Raw genomic sequence first — 15,920 nt, 5'->3', positions numbered from 1 at the left:
AATATGCCATTAAAAGAAAAAAAAAAAAGGAGATTAATGAGATGTATACATTTTAAATGTAAAAGCTGTGGAATAGATAAGGACTTACTGAGTGACCCTTACAGGCTATAACTCTGCACGGCATCCTACTGAGACCAGAAATAAACACAGTCTCAGAAACAGTGATTTAAAATATCATGTTGTTCATTTGCATTGAAATGGTTTCATAAGGGCCCATGGAAAGGGTTTATTTGTTCATCTCTAAACCTGGCTGTTAGCATCTATCTGCTGAACAGGACATACAGGACCACATACAGGCAAATTCACACCAGGACATGCCACCAGCCTCTCCACAGTGTCACTGCAGCCTCACAGGGAAGACTATAGCTCTTCTAGGCACACAGCAAACAGGTCTATTCCAAATGGCCAGCTACTCCAGCAGAACATTGTTCAAAACATGTCTGCAATGGGTGGAGGAAGGTCTTTACATCATAAAAGTGCCTTTGTATTTCCTAGATCAAGCAGGAGAGCGGTTTTGCATCTCAGAGCTGGATCTAATCTCCTCAAAGACCCACACAGGAATGTTGACAGTTTCATGGTGTCTAAGGATTGCACTGGGAGCTGGCCCTGGATCAGGAGCAGGGAGCCCAAGGAATCCAGAATCCAACTCCTATGGAATCTGCAGAGCACCACCAATGATGTGGAAGTAAAAAGCCATATTCTCCATTTTACCATACATAGCACTAGCTGATCCTTATGGGATGAATACAAAAATATAACCATCATACCCAATCACAAAATCTAAGAACGTGCGCGTGGAAAAGGGACATACTAAATCCCCAGAAAGTCCAGCTCAATGTGGAATGACGCCTCTCCCTGTTGCCCTCCTAGCAGTTTGATATCAAGCACATTCCAGGAATTCAAAGTAAGTATTCAAAAAAAGTCATTTTAAATAAATGACAGTGAAAGGCTAATTGAAAAATCTCTCATTCCAGTACAAGAAAGAAATGCAATTGCTGGGGCAAGTCCTGCACAGGGCCATAAAGATGATTTGACTGGAGCATCCTTCATATGAGGAGAGACCAAGAGAGATGGGACGGCTCAACCTTAGAAAAAAGAAGATTCAGAGGGGTTCTTATCAACGTTTAATGAAGAATGAAGAAGCAGGAGTCAGACTCTTCTCAGTAATGCCCACTGAGATCACAAGAGACAATGGGCACAAATTAAAAAGCAGGATATTCAATCCTAACACAAGAAAACACTTTTTTACTGTGAGGGTGGTCAAACACTGCGACAGGTTGCCCAGAGAGATTGTGGAGTCTCCATGTGTGGAGATATTGAAAACCAAACTGGACACAGTTCTGGGCAGCCTGCTCTAGCTGTTCCTGCTTGAGGAGGGGGTTGGACTACCTCATCTCAAGACGTCCCTTCTAACCTAAACAATTCTGTGATTCTGTACCATAGCAAGGGAAAGTCATTGAGAATACAGATGGTAATGCCAAATTACCACAGCAGAGATTAGGAAACAAATATCCACGGGAATCTAGGTGGATTTCATTTCTCTTGAAAACCCATGTTTTTTCTGCAGTCAAAGTTCAACCAATTTCTTAGCAGGCAGCAGCATCCCACGCATTCTGCATTGCAAGATTAAGACATCATGCTAGAGAACAAAACTCCCCAGTTATTGCAGTTGTGATGCAGTGGAGTCTCCTATAGCACTGTAATACGCCACCTCATACATTCAAGTGAGCATTATTTGGATCACCATGTGGGGAAGTGGAAGGAGATTTCAAAAATCCTAAAATGAAGAATAATGGCTTGGCTCCATGGAAGACAACACGTAGCTCCCACTGACTTCACTGGGGCCAGGATTTTACCATATAGAAAGTGGTGACTTGTGTATTCATTCTGTCCTGACACCTGATACTGTACGATGTAACTGAACCCCTAAATGACTTAAAATGGATATGGCAAAACTGTGATACTTAGCAGCAGAGAGCCATTCCGGTGTCCTAGTCTCACTCATCTAATTGTCTCTCACTGATGCTCTTACATGAAAATTGACAGTTAACATAAATAGAGTTACATGAATAGAGTTAAAAGAGAGAAAACTTACGATAGGCAATCGGAAAAGCAATCCTCATTGCTCAGTGCTCTTCTGTGATAAAAAGAGAGCTGCCTCTGCCATTTGTACATAAATCAAAGACATCACGACCCAGGTTCCCATTGATAACACCTGGCTATGGGAAACCACACCTGGCCACTGAATAACCACCACCGGTGGTGATAGCAGCAAGGGCACTACACTGACATTTACTTAAACACCAGCCTGATCTCAGCACACTTCAAGGTATGCAACACATTCTTCTGCTGCTTTCATCACAGTCCCCAAAAGAAAATCCATTGTTTTTTGTTTTTTCCCCCCCCAAGCTACCTGACCTTGAAAAAACCATTGCATCTCTTTGTTTGAATGTATTCAGCTGCTTTTGTGCCAACTACAATGCATTCCCCATTCATCGAGAAAAAGGTGGACCTGAAAGAAATCTGCAGGATGTTTTCTGTGTGTGCGTGTTGTATAGACAGTAATGTTGATTCTCTTCACAGCTTTTAAATATCCCTTCAACAATTTTGATTACTTCAAATCTTACTGCAATTCCTTTGGTCCTGAATTTTCAAAAGAAAAACTAAATATCTTGTGTGATATATCTAACATCTGGTTTTGATTCAAAATCTTTTTCTCTTACATGCTTAATGACTTTCCACTTTCATTATTCTCTAGAGAAAGACTACTTAGTTGTATTCTTAAATATCTCTAAATGATCTTTTGAATCTTTTCCATTTGGCTTCATTTACATAATTTCCCTATTTTTAACATGCAATTCAGTTTGCACTTCAATATGTCCTTCAAGGTGACCTCTGAAAAGGTTTCCTAAATGCTGAGGTTAGGACTTTGTCAACAGAGGCACCATCAGCACAGTGGAAGATGATGACACGTATTGTTTTGCTTTCCTGTGGTTCAGAGTGGCAAGATGCAGATGGCAGAAACGTTTAGGTGGAGCAACATCATCCTTGGCTTATGGCAGTAAAGCGCAAAATGGAGCAAGCAAGAAAATAAAAACATATAGTGTTGTATAATAATTCAATAATCTATCACAGAAAAAAATCATTACGAAATTGTATCAAAGACAATTAGTAGCAGGAGGGGGAGTGTAAGTAGATGAACGGGTTTCAACAAGAAAGAACTGAAGCTATATGAGAATTCTCTGTTCTCAAGGAAGCTTCCCCTGCAATCTAAAGGCATAGAAGAGGGTACACAAAATAACTGCAGTACAACAAAGTGAATTAAGATCATGCCATAGTTAAGACAATGCCTCATGTACATGCCTCATTCACTGCTAATGCCAGGACACGGTAGCAGAATTGTGTTATACTACCATCATCCAAATGTTCAGAGGTACTGAAAGCTTCAAGTAGGAAAGGTGTGCACTCTGAAACTGTAAATTAAAGTGTGCTCTCTGCTTCCTGTTAAGATATATCCCTTTACACAAAATCTACTTCTCTTTATTCCAGCTTGGTTATCTCCTATTGTCAACTCAATCACTGATTTTGCTGCTCATTTGTAAAAAGATTCAGGGAGTCCAAGATTCCAAATGATTAAACATAATTAGTCCTTATTAAAGATGATTACAGATATACCTGGTTGCTGTTTGACTGGCACGGACAGTAAAACAGCAAGCAGGTATTGATTACCATTGATTGGTAATCACCACTGATTATGTTGGTTTGTAAGTTTGGGAATATGTTTCAAATGGTACAACGGCTGGTATCTAGAACACTTGCTGAACCTCCTTCCTACATCTGAACTTCACAGCAAGGATTCAACCCACAATTACCAGCCGTAAAGATAACACCGTCTTACAGTGCAGCAAATTTCCCATGAGAAGCTACACTATACAGTGGATGCCTTGTATGTATCATGGATTTTGGGTAATATAAAGCACCTGAACATCATTTGTGGCCTTAAAGTCAACACACTCCACCCTAAGGGAAGCCAGAACTAGTAATGGTTTAGAGCTGCTGATCAACAGATCTGTCATTCCGTGTATACCATTGCTGAGTTAAATAAAAGGAAGGAGTTGAAAGAACTTCAGATGCAAATTATGCCTAATAAAGTGGTCTACCCACCACATTATTCTTCAATTGCAGCTGACAAATCAAAGACAAGGACTGTATGCTATTGGCCTGCTTACAGTCTGATAACACAAAAAGTCATCTTCCCTTCTCTTTTTGTACATGTAAAAAATGTTAAACATTTAGTTTACTGTCATTTTCTAATGTTGTCTGAAATACATTGTGACACATCAAAAATGTTCGTAGAATGAATAAAAAATGTGCTGTCTGTTTCAATATATTACCTCAGTCATTCCTCTGCATTTGATGTCACCTGTATTTAAATGTCTAAAGCTGCCTTAATTATTTATTTTATCACCTTTCTAAAACATTCTTTTCTCTTTCTGCTATTCTTCCCCTTTTCAAATAAAATGGTATAAAACATGTACCAGCAGTTAGAACAGAAGTAAAACAGGATCAGTCACCAGCTAAAACTAGTGTTGATCTGGTGTATGTAAACCACTACCGTTCTCTCAAGTTCTATCAGCACCGAATACCAGCATGCATTCAGTTCCTGATCCACCTAGATGTTAAAATGGCTTCTTATTTGACCACAGATGAGTCAAGTAAAAACTTGTCCTCTGGAACAGTAAGGTCCCATTACATTTGTTCAGACATGAGAGCACTAAGCATCTCCCAGGACACACTGCACCTTCAGGAATTAGCCTTCAACACCACTTCTCCCAGTCAGCAAAAGCGGACCTGAACTGCTTATTTACCACTTGTAACATGCTTTAAGATGCTTGGACACAAAGCATGCAGTTGTGCAATGTATTTATTATCCACCGTTACTGTATTCTAGAGTTTTGCTTTGGAGAGGCTGGCTGAAGACCTGCACCACTCATATTTTCTCTACTACGAAACCTGAAACTTGAGGCACGGGCATGGGAAACAAATCATTGTAAAAGTGCTCCCACAACAAAGATATACTCTGACATGCTCCTGAAATTATGATTTAACCTCTAATTAGGGATTACAAACCAGCAAGAAGGAAGTCCAGATACATCTCTCTCTCTGTTGTAGGCTAACTGATTCATTGCCAAATATTTATCAGGAGACCCCCAATGAATTTAGTGATGTTAGGAAATAAAAGATAGATCTGGCTGGCTTTATGCCAGGCATAATGTCAGCAGCAGCTGTGTTTGATTCATCTATATAGGTCTGGGAATTAATCTCCCAGTCAGCCAGGTTGGAGGTTGGAACTGGATTTCTCCAGAGTAAAAGCACTATTCCAAACTGAGCAGCAGGACAATATGAAAAATTGCAATATGAACAAAAATCCATACTGACTAGGATGAGACACATTCATCTTCATTTCTGAACTCAGGCAAAATAGGAAGATACGCGGCATAAAGAGCTGACAGGCTACTGCATTATCTAATCTTTACAAAGAGTATTTGTGTTAGGCATGGAGCTTAATTTAGGACAGTTTGATTTTCCTTTCCCCGCACCCATTCCCCTGCTAACACTTTATTCAAAGAATCAATTAGGCCTTGATCAACCATTGATCAAGAGTTCCCTGTGGGGAGCCGTAATGCATTTTATCTGCAGTTATCGTTCCTAAATAACACCTATTTCTGAGCATGCACTTAATTCTTTTCATCAATACTTTGCTATCCTTCAACAAGCCTGTTAACAGCATTTTGGAGGTGCACCTTCAATGAAATCCTCCTTTGACAAATGAATTAGTGAAACTACTGGGATTTCCTTTGGTGTGTTTGCTTTTTTCAGCCACACAGGCAAATAAATTCCATCCCCCTCACCTCCTCCTGTCTAAAAAAAGGTTAAACGTGCTGGAGTTCAAGATACTAAATGGAAAGCTGTTCAGAACAAATAGAAAAAGATAACCAATAATGTTTTAAAGCAAACATTCATTATTTTTCACTGAATTCCCTATGGAATGAAAGATGTGATGCATCTTTACAATCTCCAGAATTTTTCCCTGTCATTAGCATTTCCCTAGCAATATTTCTTTTAAAGGAAAGACACGAAGGTGCATTTCAACTTTGACAAGACTTCAGTATATTATTAAGTCAGTCACATGGATTTAAGCACGCACTTAAGTTATCTGCTGAACTGGGACGGATTTAAAGCCATGTCTGAATGCTTTGCTGAAAAGAAGCCAAAACGAATTGGTTATAATTAAATTCTTTTGATGAAATTTCTGCAACTCCCTATTGTGTGACACCAGTACTGAAATGCTAATAAACTAGTTAAAATTAAGCTTATTACCAAGTAAAATAAACCACAGAGACACTTCTGTCTTTTCTTACTTTATATCACCATTTATATAACATTATTTTGCATTAGAGAAATAAAATACTTGATCAGGGCTAATGCATCACCCTCACAGAGCAATAATTGCAGTGCATTGCAATCCCGGAGACAATCTATAGATTCCTCCACATCCGCCTACAACGCTACTCCTGTTAATCTGAGAAATAGCTTTTAACTATGTCAGCACTTATGCAAAGCCCTCACTCCAGAACACTGCCAGACAGATGCTACATGCCAGGAACTGCTCAATGTGTGGAGAGCTTTTTTAAAAATGAAACAAATGGATTTTTAACTGAAAAATAAAGCATTAACATATACGCTGCTCAGAAATCACTGCATATACATACCAGGACTTGCACGCTCTGAAGCATGTTATGTTAATGCAGCATATCCCTGCAGAAATACCACAGTTAAAAATGGCCTTGTCCTCTTGAGAGCCTTCTGCACGCCGACAAACGCAGATAATACCTACGCAGATAATGTTCTGAAACTCTCCCAGCCTTGCACAGCTGCAGGAATAGCTATGGTCACTGTGGCAAAGGCGGATACAGGGACCCAATATTTCAACAACCACTCAAAAGTTTCAACAGTAAGAAGTTTTAAAACATGCCACAATGGGACAGTGTAGGCAAAGTCAAATGTTGATGAAGAAACACTGGTAGAAAAGGCAGGCCATCTGAATGAAGAGTGACCACCCTGCCAGTTTTGCAGGATTTTGCAAAGCCTGTTGTTTTCCAATAACTTAAAACCACCTGTAAAGTGCATACAATTTGGATGATCTTTTCCTTTCATTTTATCCTCCATTTGCAAAGAGATTAACATCTTCTCCATGTGAGCCCTGGACAGCCCTGCATGCTAGGCTGACTAGGAACACGAGGCATTTTGGTACCTGAGCAGACATCCTGCTCCACTGAAGCTCTGTCAAAGATAAATGTGGAAAACTGTTAAGTGCTCTGGTCAGATGCTCAATGAGAGCAAAGTTTCTGCAGTAGGTTTGAACTAACTTTCTGTACGAACAATTTCTTCAGTTTGACTGTAAACCCCTTCCTCATATTGGCGAGCAGCTCAGCGGCACCAGATCATTTCTGTGAGCAATTGCTCACGAGGGCAGAAGGTGGAAGAGATCCAGTTTTTCCACTTTATCTTTAAAGCCAAATGCAAAAGAGGTTATGAGGACTGAGCTATATTTGAAATCATACCCACTACATTCCAGTCTGCTGCCTATAATCTGTACGGGACCAGGCAAAATATCAACCAGGAATTACAATAATTTGTAAAACGTTTTGAGAAACAAAGCAAGAAATGCATCAATCTACAGGCCATATTTTTTATAAACTAGCAGTAAAAGCTATAGAGGAACTCATTACAATTTACAGCAACACGGAAAACAAGAGCATTTTCACACACCTCATGAAAAACAGAAGTAGCCATTATTTTTCAATCCTCTACCATTCTATGGGCCATTTTCAACACAGCTAAGCAGGCATGGAATTTAAGCTGTAATTTTCACAGGGACCCCAAGTGAGTTAATGGCCTAGTCTTTATTGAAAATTCTGGTCTTAACTCCTAGTTGCCAATAGCAGTAACTGCTGCCATAATCAAATATCAGAGTCAGTGATCCTTCAGTGCTTTTGTTCCTTAAACTGGCTTATATTACTCAGTTTGACATTTCAAAAAGAAAAGGAAAAAAAAAGCACATTATGGTGCTTTAGTTATGTTCTTCCATTTGTGGACATTAAATAGTGGCACCATAGCTCTGCCTATAAATCAGAAAAAATGCAGACATCTGAACAAACAAACCTATTGAAAAAACCCATGTATTACAGCTGCAAAAAAGTAAATATGGACCTTTTTATTCTGTGCCTCCAGGAGAATCATCACAGAAAAAATAAATACAGATGCTAAAACCAGAAGGATTATGCAAGTTAGAACTGGAACTGGTACAAGACTATGCATTTTATTAGCATAATTTATATTCTAGCGGGGTCCAATCTGGTGGTGTTGAGAAATATAACGAGTATCCAGCCTCTACCAGGATAGGGCCCTGCTGCTTTCTCTTTATTGCAATAAAACAAGGTTAACCCTATCAGTACTCCACAAATCTCTTATAGATACATATAAAGCCTCACATAGAAATTATAAACTTATAAAAATGTCAAATGCTGCTCTATATAAATGGAATAAAAATAAAACATATAAAATAGAATATTGAAGCTATAGATGGGTGGCCATTCAGAAGATCATTCATGACTCTGCAGTTTGGACTGCTTCAAATGGGGGCATAAATTTAGCCTGAAAAAATAGTGCTAACAACCTGCCTTAGTTTTCATAATCACGTAAACTCCATTCAGTCCCACATGTCTTGGATTGAAATTTCTGCCCTCAAAAAATTAAAAAGCTACACTTTGGGAACTTGCATATGAACATGCACAGACACCAATAGGAGCTCCCAAGTCCCTCGGGTGCCCACTTTGAGCTGAAGACAGCCTATGAACCCATCACTTTCCTGCTTTGGGAAAAGCCAGGACAAAATAAAAGCGCCATATATTTTTCCTGACAACCATCCCATAGGAATGCATTTCCTCATCCTATTCCCATACAGGCCACATTTTCACTTCTGCAGAACTCAAGGGATTCATACTTTGCAATGTAACCAGCCCAGGACAGTTGGAGGAATAGTGAACAAGGTGTGAGCTCAGGTCCTGCCAAAGAGATCCACAGTGCAGCTCCAAGAAGCAAGGCATTACCGCTTTTCCTTCCTATACTATGTATTCCTGAGCTTTCTCCAAGCCCCTCTCTCTTTACAACATCAGATGGCACAACCAGTTCAGAGAAAAAGTTGTAAAGTCTGAGGCAGCATTTATCTCATGAGATCAAAGCAAACATTTCTCCACCAAGAAAAGGGAAGATGACATTCTAAGGCACGGGAGCAAAATGGCTGCTTAAAAGCTCAGAGAGGCTTCTGCCAAGCCACTAGAACAAGACACAGAGGCAATTTTTGGGGTTCTCCCAAGCCAATGAATGAGAATGGGTCAGTCTAGGCTGTTCTGAGTCCCAGCAGCCTGTCCTGTCCACCTCCACAGCTGCACACTCTTGCATAGCAAAAGAACAAAAGCGCTCTGCCAAAAACCTACCTGTGAATGGCTGTAAAGAACTTTTGTCATGATGCTTTTTAATAATTAATAAGCTACTAAAGCAACAGTCTGAGCAATGGACACAAAGAGACTGCTTCACAGCTCGGGAACCCGTGTGCTGTGTCCACGTGCACCTGGATGTGCTCTCACCCTGTGGCTGACATTCCAGCGCAAGCACCAGCTTGCTGCTGTGCCCATTCTACAGCAGAAGGAACAAAATGGACATCATTCCCTGGACAAGTGCTATCAAGTCAGCTGCAATACCCAGCCCTGCCACTGGCACAGCTGTCTCTCAAATCCCTTGCCGAACCACCAAGAGCTCTGAATTTAGAATCAGCCCCAGCTGCCTGCAGAGTTCTGGGCAACTCTCTCAGCTCCTGCCTCTCCACCTGAACAGGGAGCTAACACCACTCTGCTTCAGGGAAGGAGGAGAGTATTGATTAAACTCTGCAGCAAGGGACAAAGCATCCACTCCAAAGTCCTTCCGCTTGTCAAAGCAAGAGTAAATGAAAACTGCCAGGGAATCCATTATTCAACCTCTTCTCAAGCCGGGAAAAAGCAAACTGATTGTCCCCCATTTTATCTTGTGAAGAATTTTACACATACATACACGCCTCATTGACAGAAGGGTACCAGGTACTTGAAAAAACTGATTTTTTATATATTTTTTTATATATATATATGAATGATACAGGAGCCCTTAAAGTCTTAATCTGCAGAATCCTGTTCTGTTCTTACACAGAAAATGAATGTTACCTTCTCCTCATGTGCAAGCGTTAGCATAGATCGTTCCTTCACTGATTTTCCAAGGAACTACATTAACTGAACTACTGCGGTGGACTTGCCTGGGTTAGCTGCTTTCCATACCAGTGCGCATGGAAATACACATCAGGAAAACCAGCACACAAATTCTAAGCGTGCTGCACAAAACCACTAGTTTTAGGTGGCTGCTGTTCTATTTATTCTGTAGGCAGGACTGTAAGTGTAACACAAACTATTGATTTCCTCAGTATAAAATAACGGATTTAAAGTCATAAAGGACCATTAAGAGCCTCAAATTTGATCATCGACAATTCACAGACTACAGCAATTTCTTAACTCAGTAAAACTGCACTTGAACTGGAGCCCACATTTTAGACTCTGTTTTGATCTTACAGACAACTGTAGTGTATCTCCTGCATCAACCTACAGTAAGTGACCCAGAAGATGGTTAAATTTCCCCATTTCTTTATTAAGAACAAACAAAAACTACTGCAAACCAACAGGCTGGAGGAGGGAGGGAATCCTTCCTGACACTTTTTCACTACTTTTACCATTAAGAGTGAGGATCAACATTCTCTGTGACACACTTGTCAACATAACAGTGTTGATTGCTTTATGAATAAAAATGTTTCATTGTTTCTTTTCTTTCCTCCATACCCACACACTTATTGAACTATCAGACTCCAGAACAGCCAACAACAGGGAATTCTACAAGATGATGATGTGGAGCATAAGAAACATTCACCTTTTAAATCTGCTCCTTAATATTTTCAAGGCTTTCTTCTGTGTTTAGGACAGGTCTTTAGTATGCCATTATTTTCAAAACTGCTATCATTTATCTTCTTAAGATCTCTTGAGCAGAGGATCTCTTTCCTTTCCTAAACTGAAGCGGGGTAGTCTCCATAATGCCTCTTTGTGACTGCTCTCTCCCACCTCTCTAGCTCTTCTAATCGTTTCTGTTACCCTTCACTGAAATGAAGTAACCAAAATTCAATATTAAATTCACAGTGAAGAGAGGCATGAAGTTATACAACGACATGATAATATTTTCTAACTGTTTCACTTTCTAAATATATGCCAAGTGTTGTATTTCGATTTTGGAGACCCATTGCATATTAAATAAATGCCTTTATTAAGCTGTCATGTATGACGTGTAGATCTTTCTCCCAAGAGATTAACAAGTAATTCAGAATCCAATAATGCATACGAGTAATCTTAAATTGCCCCTTCTACTTTAATTACCTTGCAAGTTAATTCCATGTTCCAGCTACAGCATGCCGTCCGGCAACCTAGCTCTTTTCAGTCCTTCAGAAGTGCACCTGACAATCACTCATAGTGTTCATTAATTGATTCAGAGCCTTTTGAGAAAGTAATGTTGACATCCTACCCACTCCTTGTCCAGGTTATTGCTAAAAATACTGAATAGAACTAGGTCTACTGTTAATCTTAATTTTATTTTGATATTTTGTGTAGTTATTTTTTGCTCTTTTGTCTTTCCATTCCAGAAGAAGCTGTTTATTGGTCATGTATTTGATGACTATTAATTCATGACAAAAATTGGCACTTACCCTGTGATTTTCAAGCTCCCTTTGATTGAATAGGCAGGTTACACACAATTATACCCTTGGTTTTGGTTATTCATGGAAGATATGTTTTTAGAACAATTATTTTAAGGTGTCAGGCAATCTTGCCATTACAACAGAAATACCAAGTAAGCACAGGAACAGAAGCCAAACATAAGTAAAATTTGAAACCACAAACAAAAGCTTTGTTTATTAAACTTTTATACATTTACTTTGGCTTTCCACTAGAATCTAAGTACACATGTGCTGCAAGGAGCAACTTGGAAAGATAATGAATTGTGTTCCTTTGCCTGTGCTAAGGTCACCTCCTTTGTAACAACATTGTATGGTTGGACTCGATGATCTCAAAGGTCCTTTCCAGACAGGAAGATTCTATGACTCTATGATTAATGTGTCTCTTAAATTGTAAACGTATTTTTAAAAAATCCTATTCATTCTGATGGGTGCCTCTTCCTACATGCTCCTAGTAAGGCTCTGTTGGCTTCTTTGCTTTTTGTGGGGGTTTTGTGTTTGGTTTGGGGTTTTTTTGTTGTTTTTTCTTTTTTTTTAATGGCAGGTGCACTTGGCAATATCTGTGACCTTGAGTTGTACACATGAGCAAGCAAGAGAGCGCAGTCCTGCAAAGCTGTTTATGCATTCTGAGCAAGCTCCTTCTGAGAGGGCTGTCTCAAGGAAGACAGGAGCATGATGTGCATACCAAGCCAAGTGCTTCATGATTTATTTATAGGGAAAAGGGGCATAAAAATTTCCTGAAGGGGAACGAAAAATGAAGAATCTGACTTACCTTATCGGTGTAGACGAAGAACAGAATCACAACAGTGAGCTCCAACAGAAATATAATTAACAGCATGATAAAAAACTGTCAAGAGAAGAAGGGACAGGGGAAAAAACAAAAAGCAAAAACCATCAGCATCTATTTCAGCTTTTTCCGGACGCACAATAAGTACATTCAGCAGATCATGCGGAATGGGGAGTGGGAGTCATACAGGCAGCAAGATGCAAAGCTGCCGAGTTACAGCAGAACAGAAGGCACGCAACATCCAGCAACTGAAAAAGCAGGTAAAGGACTAGTCAGGAAACACAGCAGTATCTGGGCATACGTGTGGCTGATGTGACAGTGATCAGTGATAAGTATATCACTGATTTCAGTAGAACAGCATAAACCCCCCCAAAGATCTGTCCCCCTAACAGTCCAGTCCTCTATTTGACAGTCACCCTTGAGGACTCTTCCCAAGTTAGTTTTTTTTATTTTTTTCCCCCGTTAGATCTTTCCAATTAACAAGACATCAGCAAAATCCACAGTGTAGGCCTCCCTTTGCAAGAGAAGGCAACCTGGCCCATAAACCACAGTCATAGCTTCTTTCAAGGGGAATTGTGGGAGAAGTGAAAGGCACACCAGAAAAGCTTGTATACAAGTTCCCTGTACGAGCAGTTGCACATTGTTGAGCAGTTGTGTACGAGTTGTACACAAATCACCCATGGGTTTCAACTGAAAGGGGATGATTTGTACTGAAGACATCAAAGCAAAGTTGGTCCATCTCTTTTTCTCCTCATAAGCCATGGAACTGTCTAAAACCCAGTAGTCAAAAGCTCAAAGGAGTGGATAAAAAACTTTTAACACAGGGATTTCAGGTAGATTGTCTAAAGCCCTCAGTTCTGATCAACTTCAGAGAGGGGAACTGTTGCCAATGCCAAACACTTCTGAAAAACCACTTTTTGTTAAAATGCTGGATGGGTCTCCAGCAGCATCAACACAGCAGGCACATGGACTTTAGAACAAGCACTATCAGAGCATTAAATGAAACTGAGTTTTGCAAAGATGGGTAAAGGAGACAGAGTAACTCTGGAAACTTGTTAGGCTTTGGCTAAGGTCCTGCTCCCTATAACACAACTCCATACACTTAGTAGCCTGTAAGGCTGGAATTCTAATATTGAGCAACACTGACTTAATTGAAATCCCATCCCCAAGAGAAAAAAACAGTTACTGTCTCTTTAGCTTCAACCACATGGCTGCAAACCTATAAAAGTTTAATAGCTACGAAGCCTTATCAGAGCTTCTTCACTGCCTGGTAAGTCAAAACCAAACCTTTGAAGCTATGGATTTCTGTGACTGAATGGAGGGCAAAAGGTGAAGAAGGGGAAAATACCTTCCTCCACTAGTACAATTACACTATCTACAGAACTCATTGCATTTTGCCCTGCGCGTTTTAAATTAAAGTTTATTTTCAACTCTTCATTACTAGTATCTTCACACCTGCCTGACCCTAATACTGGATTCTATTACTGCCCAGTTTTGAATCACAGAACTCATTCACACTCGTGGATCCAAGCTGATTTCCATATCATTACCATCCAACCCTGACCTTCAGTACAGCTTTGCAAACCAGCCTTGGTGCAGCTTCCTTATTTTTTACATTTATGATTTTAACCTGCTGTATAGCATTAATTGAACCAGGACAAAACACATCACTCTTTTCAAAGATGCACAGACACTTTGCTATGTTTTATTTGGCTGTGAGATACTCTTTTTCTCATCCATAAAGCATGGCTTTTCCAAAATGTGCGTACGAATACTATTGTCTCCCTGTGAAATTCACTGCCATAGCCTGGATTACATGAGGCAACTTCTAGAACAAAAGAAGGATACCCATTACAAACAGTGATCAGCATTTCCTACCATAGGACTCCAATTTCATCAGCTTATAATTTTACCAAACTTTAATTGTCTATGCTTATATATTCTGAGCTTGTTTCTGTCTAAAGGGTAAAAGCTTTTGGAAGAACTTCAAAAATAGCACTTCAATTACTTCTAAGAATGAAGCAGAGCAAAGTATGTTATTCTGCCCAGGTTAAATTTCTGGTGGCTTAATTTGAAATCCTCTCACGCACCAGTGTTTAGAGCAGGGACCTGAAAAAAAGTGCAGCTCCATTTCAGGCACATGCCTTCTGTCTTACCCAACTATGAGTGGATTTTTGTGGGAAAGTTATTAGTCTTCAAAAAACTGCATTTCATACATCCAGTAGAGATGAGAGGGCTCAGCAGCTAAAACCTTCAAAGTCTACAACCAGAAAAAGCCTACTCACATCCTTCCCACAGCTCACTCGTGACCAGACAACTCGCAAACCATCCCACAGAGCATCTTCCCCGCTCCTGCACCCACACATCTGCACAATGCCTTTCTGCTGTCACCTAAGAGCCAATGGCCTCCATTCCCACTTCACAGGACATCACCTGGAACAGTGAGCATGGCCAGGAACAGGCCAGGGATCTGTTTTTTCTGTGCTCTGAAGAAAGGTTTCCTCCCTTCTCTGAACTCACCAGCAGAGAGACAGTACAGATGAAGCCAGGGAATGACTTTGTGGGAGAAAGGGGAGTCTGAGGAAGAACTTTTTTAACAGCATATGGGGAATGGTTTTGTTTAGAGTACGATCTGGCTACTAGTTTTAGAGAAACTGGACCTGCTGGCAGTAGCTGATCAGGGCGGGAAATGCCAGAGAAAAAGGGGACACCTGCGCACGTGGATACCCAGGAGGAGCTACGCCTTTGAGAGGATGGCAGCCTGTGGAGGACCCCGTGCTGGAGCCACGGAAAAAAAAAAAGAGCAAGAAACAAAGAGTGGCAGAAAAAGGAAAGGACCCCACACTGACCCCCACGACTGAGTATAATGTGTGGGGAGTGAACTGGAGACTGGCAAGGCAGGGAGGAAAGGTGTCTGGAGGGAAGTTAAGGTGTTTTCTCAAGCATGTTAATTGTTTGTCATTATTTCTCAATAATTTATCATAATTGGCAAAAAATTAAGTGAAATTTCATGACTCAAGAGTGTTTTCCCCTGCAACATCAAGCCATGTAACTCTGCTAAAACCATCTTAGGACTAGAGAAGGCAGCTGCTGTTGCGAGCTACACTGCTGTGTCCAGCAGCAGAAGCCCATGGGCTGGATCTCCTGGTGAGACCGTGATGGTGCTCCTGCCTTCTTCAGTTCATACTAGAGAAATTGGTATGACATGGCCATCGC

At 40.3% G+C, this 15,920-nt stretch overlaps 1 protein-coding gene across 17 annotated transcripts in view; it reads right to left on the bottom strand.

Annotated features, from left to right (window-relative positions):
• Positions 1 to 15,920, bottom strand: part of TSPAN4 (tetraspanin 4) — a 457,483-nt gene that overhangs the window by 39,791 nt on the left and 401,772 nt on the right. For all 17 annotated transcript variants that reach the window (XM_074585644.1, XM_074585632.1, XM_074585638.1 and 14 more), the window contains one exon: positions 12,690 to 12,764. In XM_074585644.1, the coding sequence (XP_074441745.1) occupies positions 12,690 to 12,764 (75 nt within the window). The remainder of the gene's footprint in view (positions 1 to 12,689; positions 12,765 to 15,920) is intronic.

Source organism: Larus michahellis, chromosome 4, assembly GCF_964199755.1.
Source record: "Larus michahellis chromosome 4, bLarMic1.1, whole genome shotgun sequence".
Classification (NCBI taxonomy): domain Eukaryota; kingdom Metazoa; phylum Chordata; class Aves; order Charadriiformes; family Laridae; genus Larus; species Larus michahellis.
This window is presented reverse-complemented; position numbering and strand designations above follow the sequence as displayed.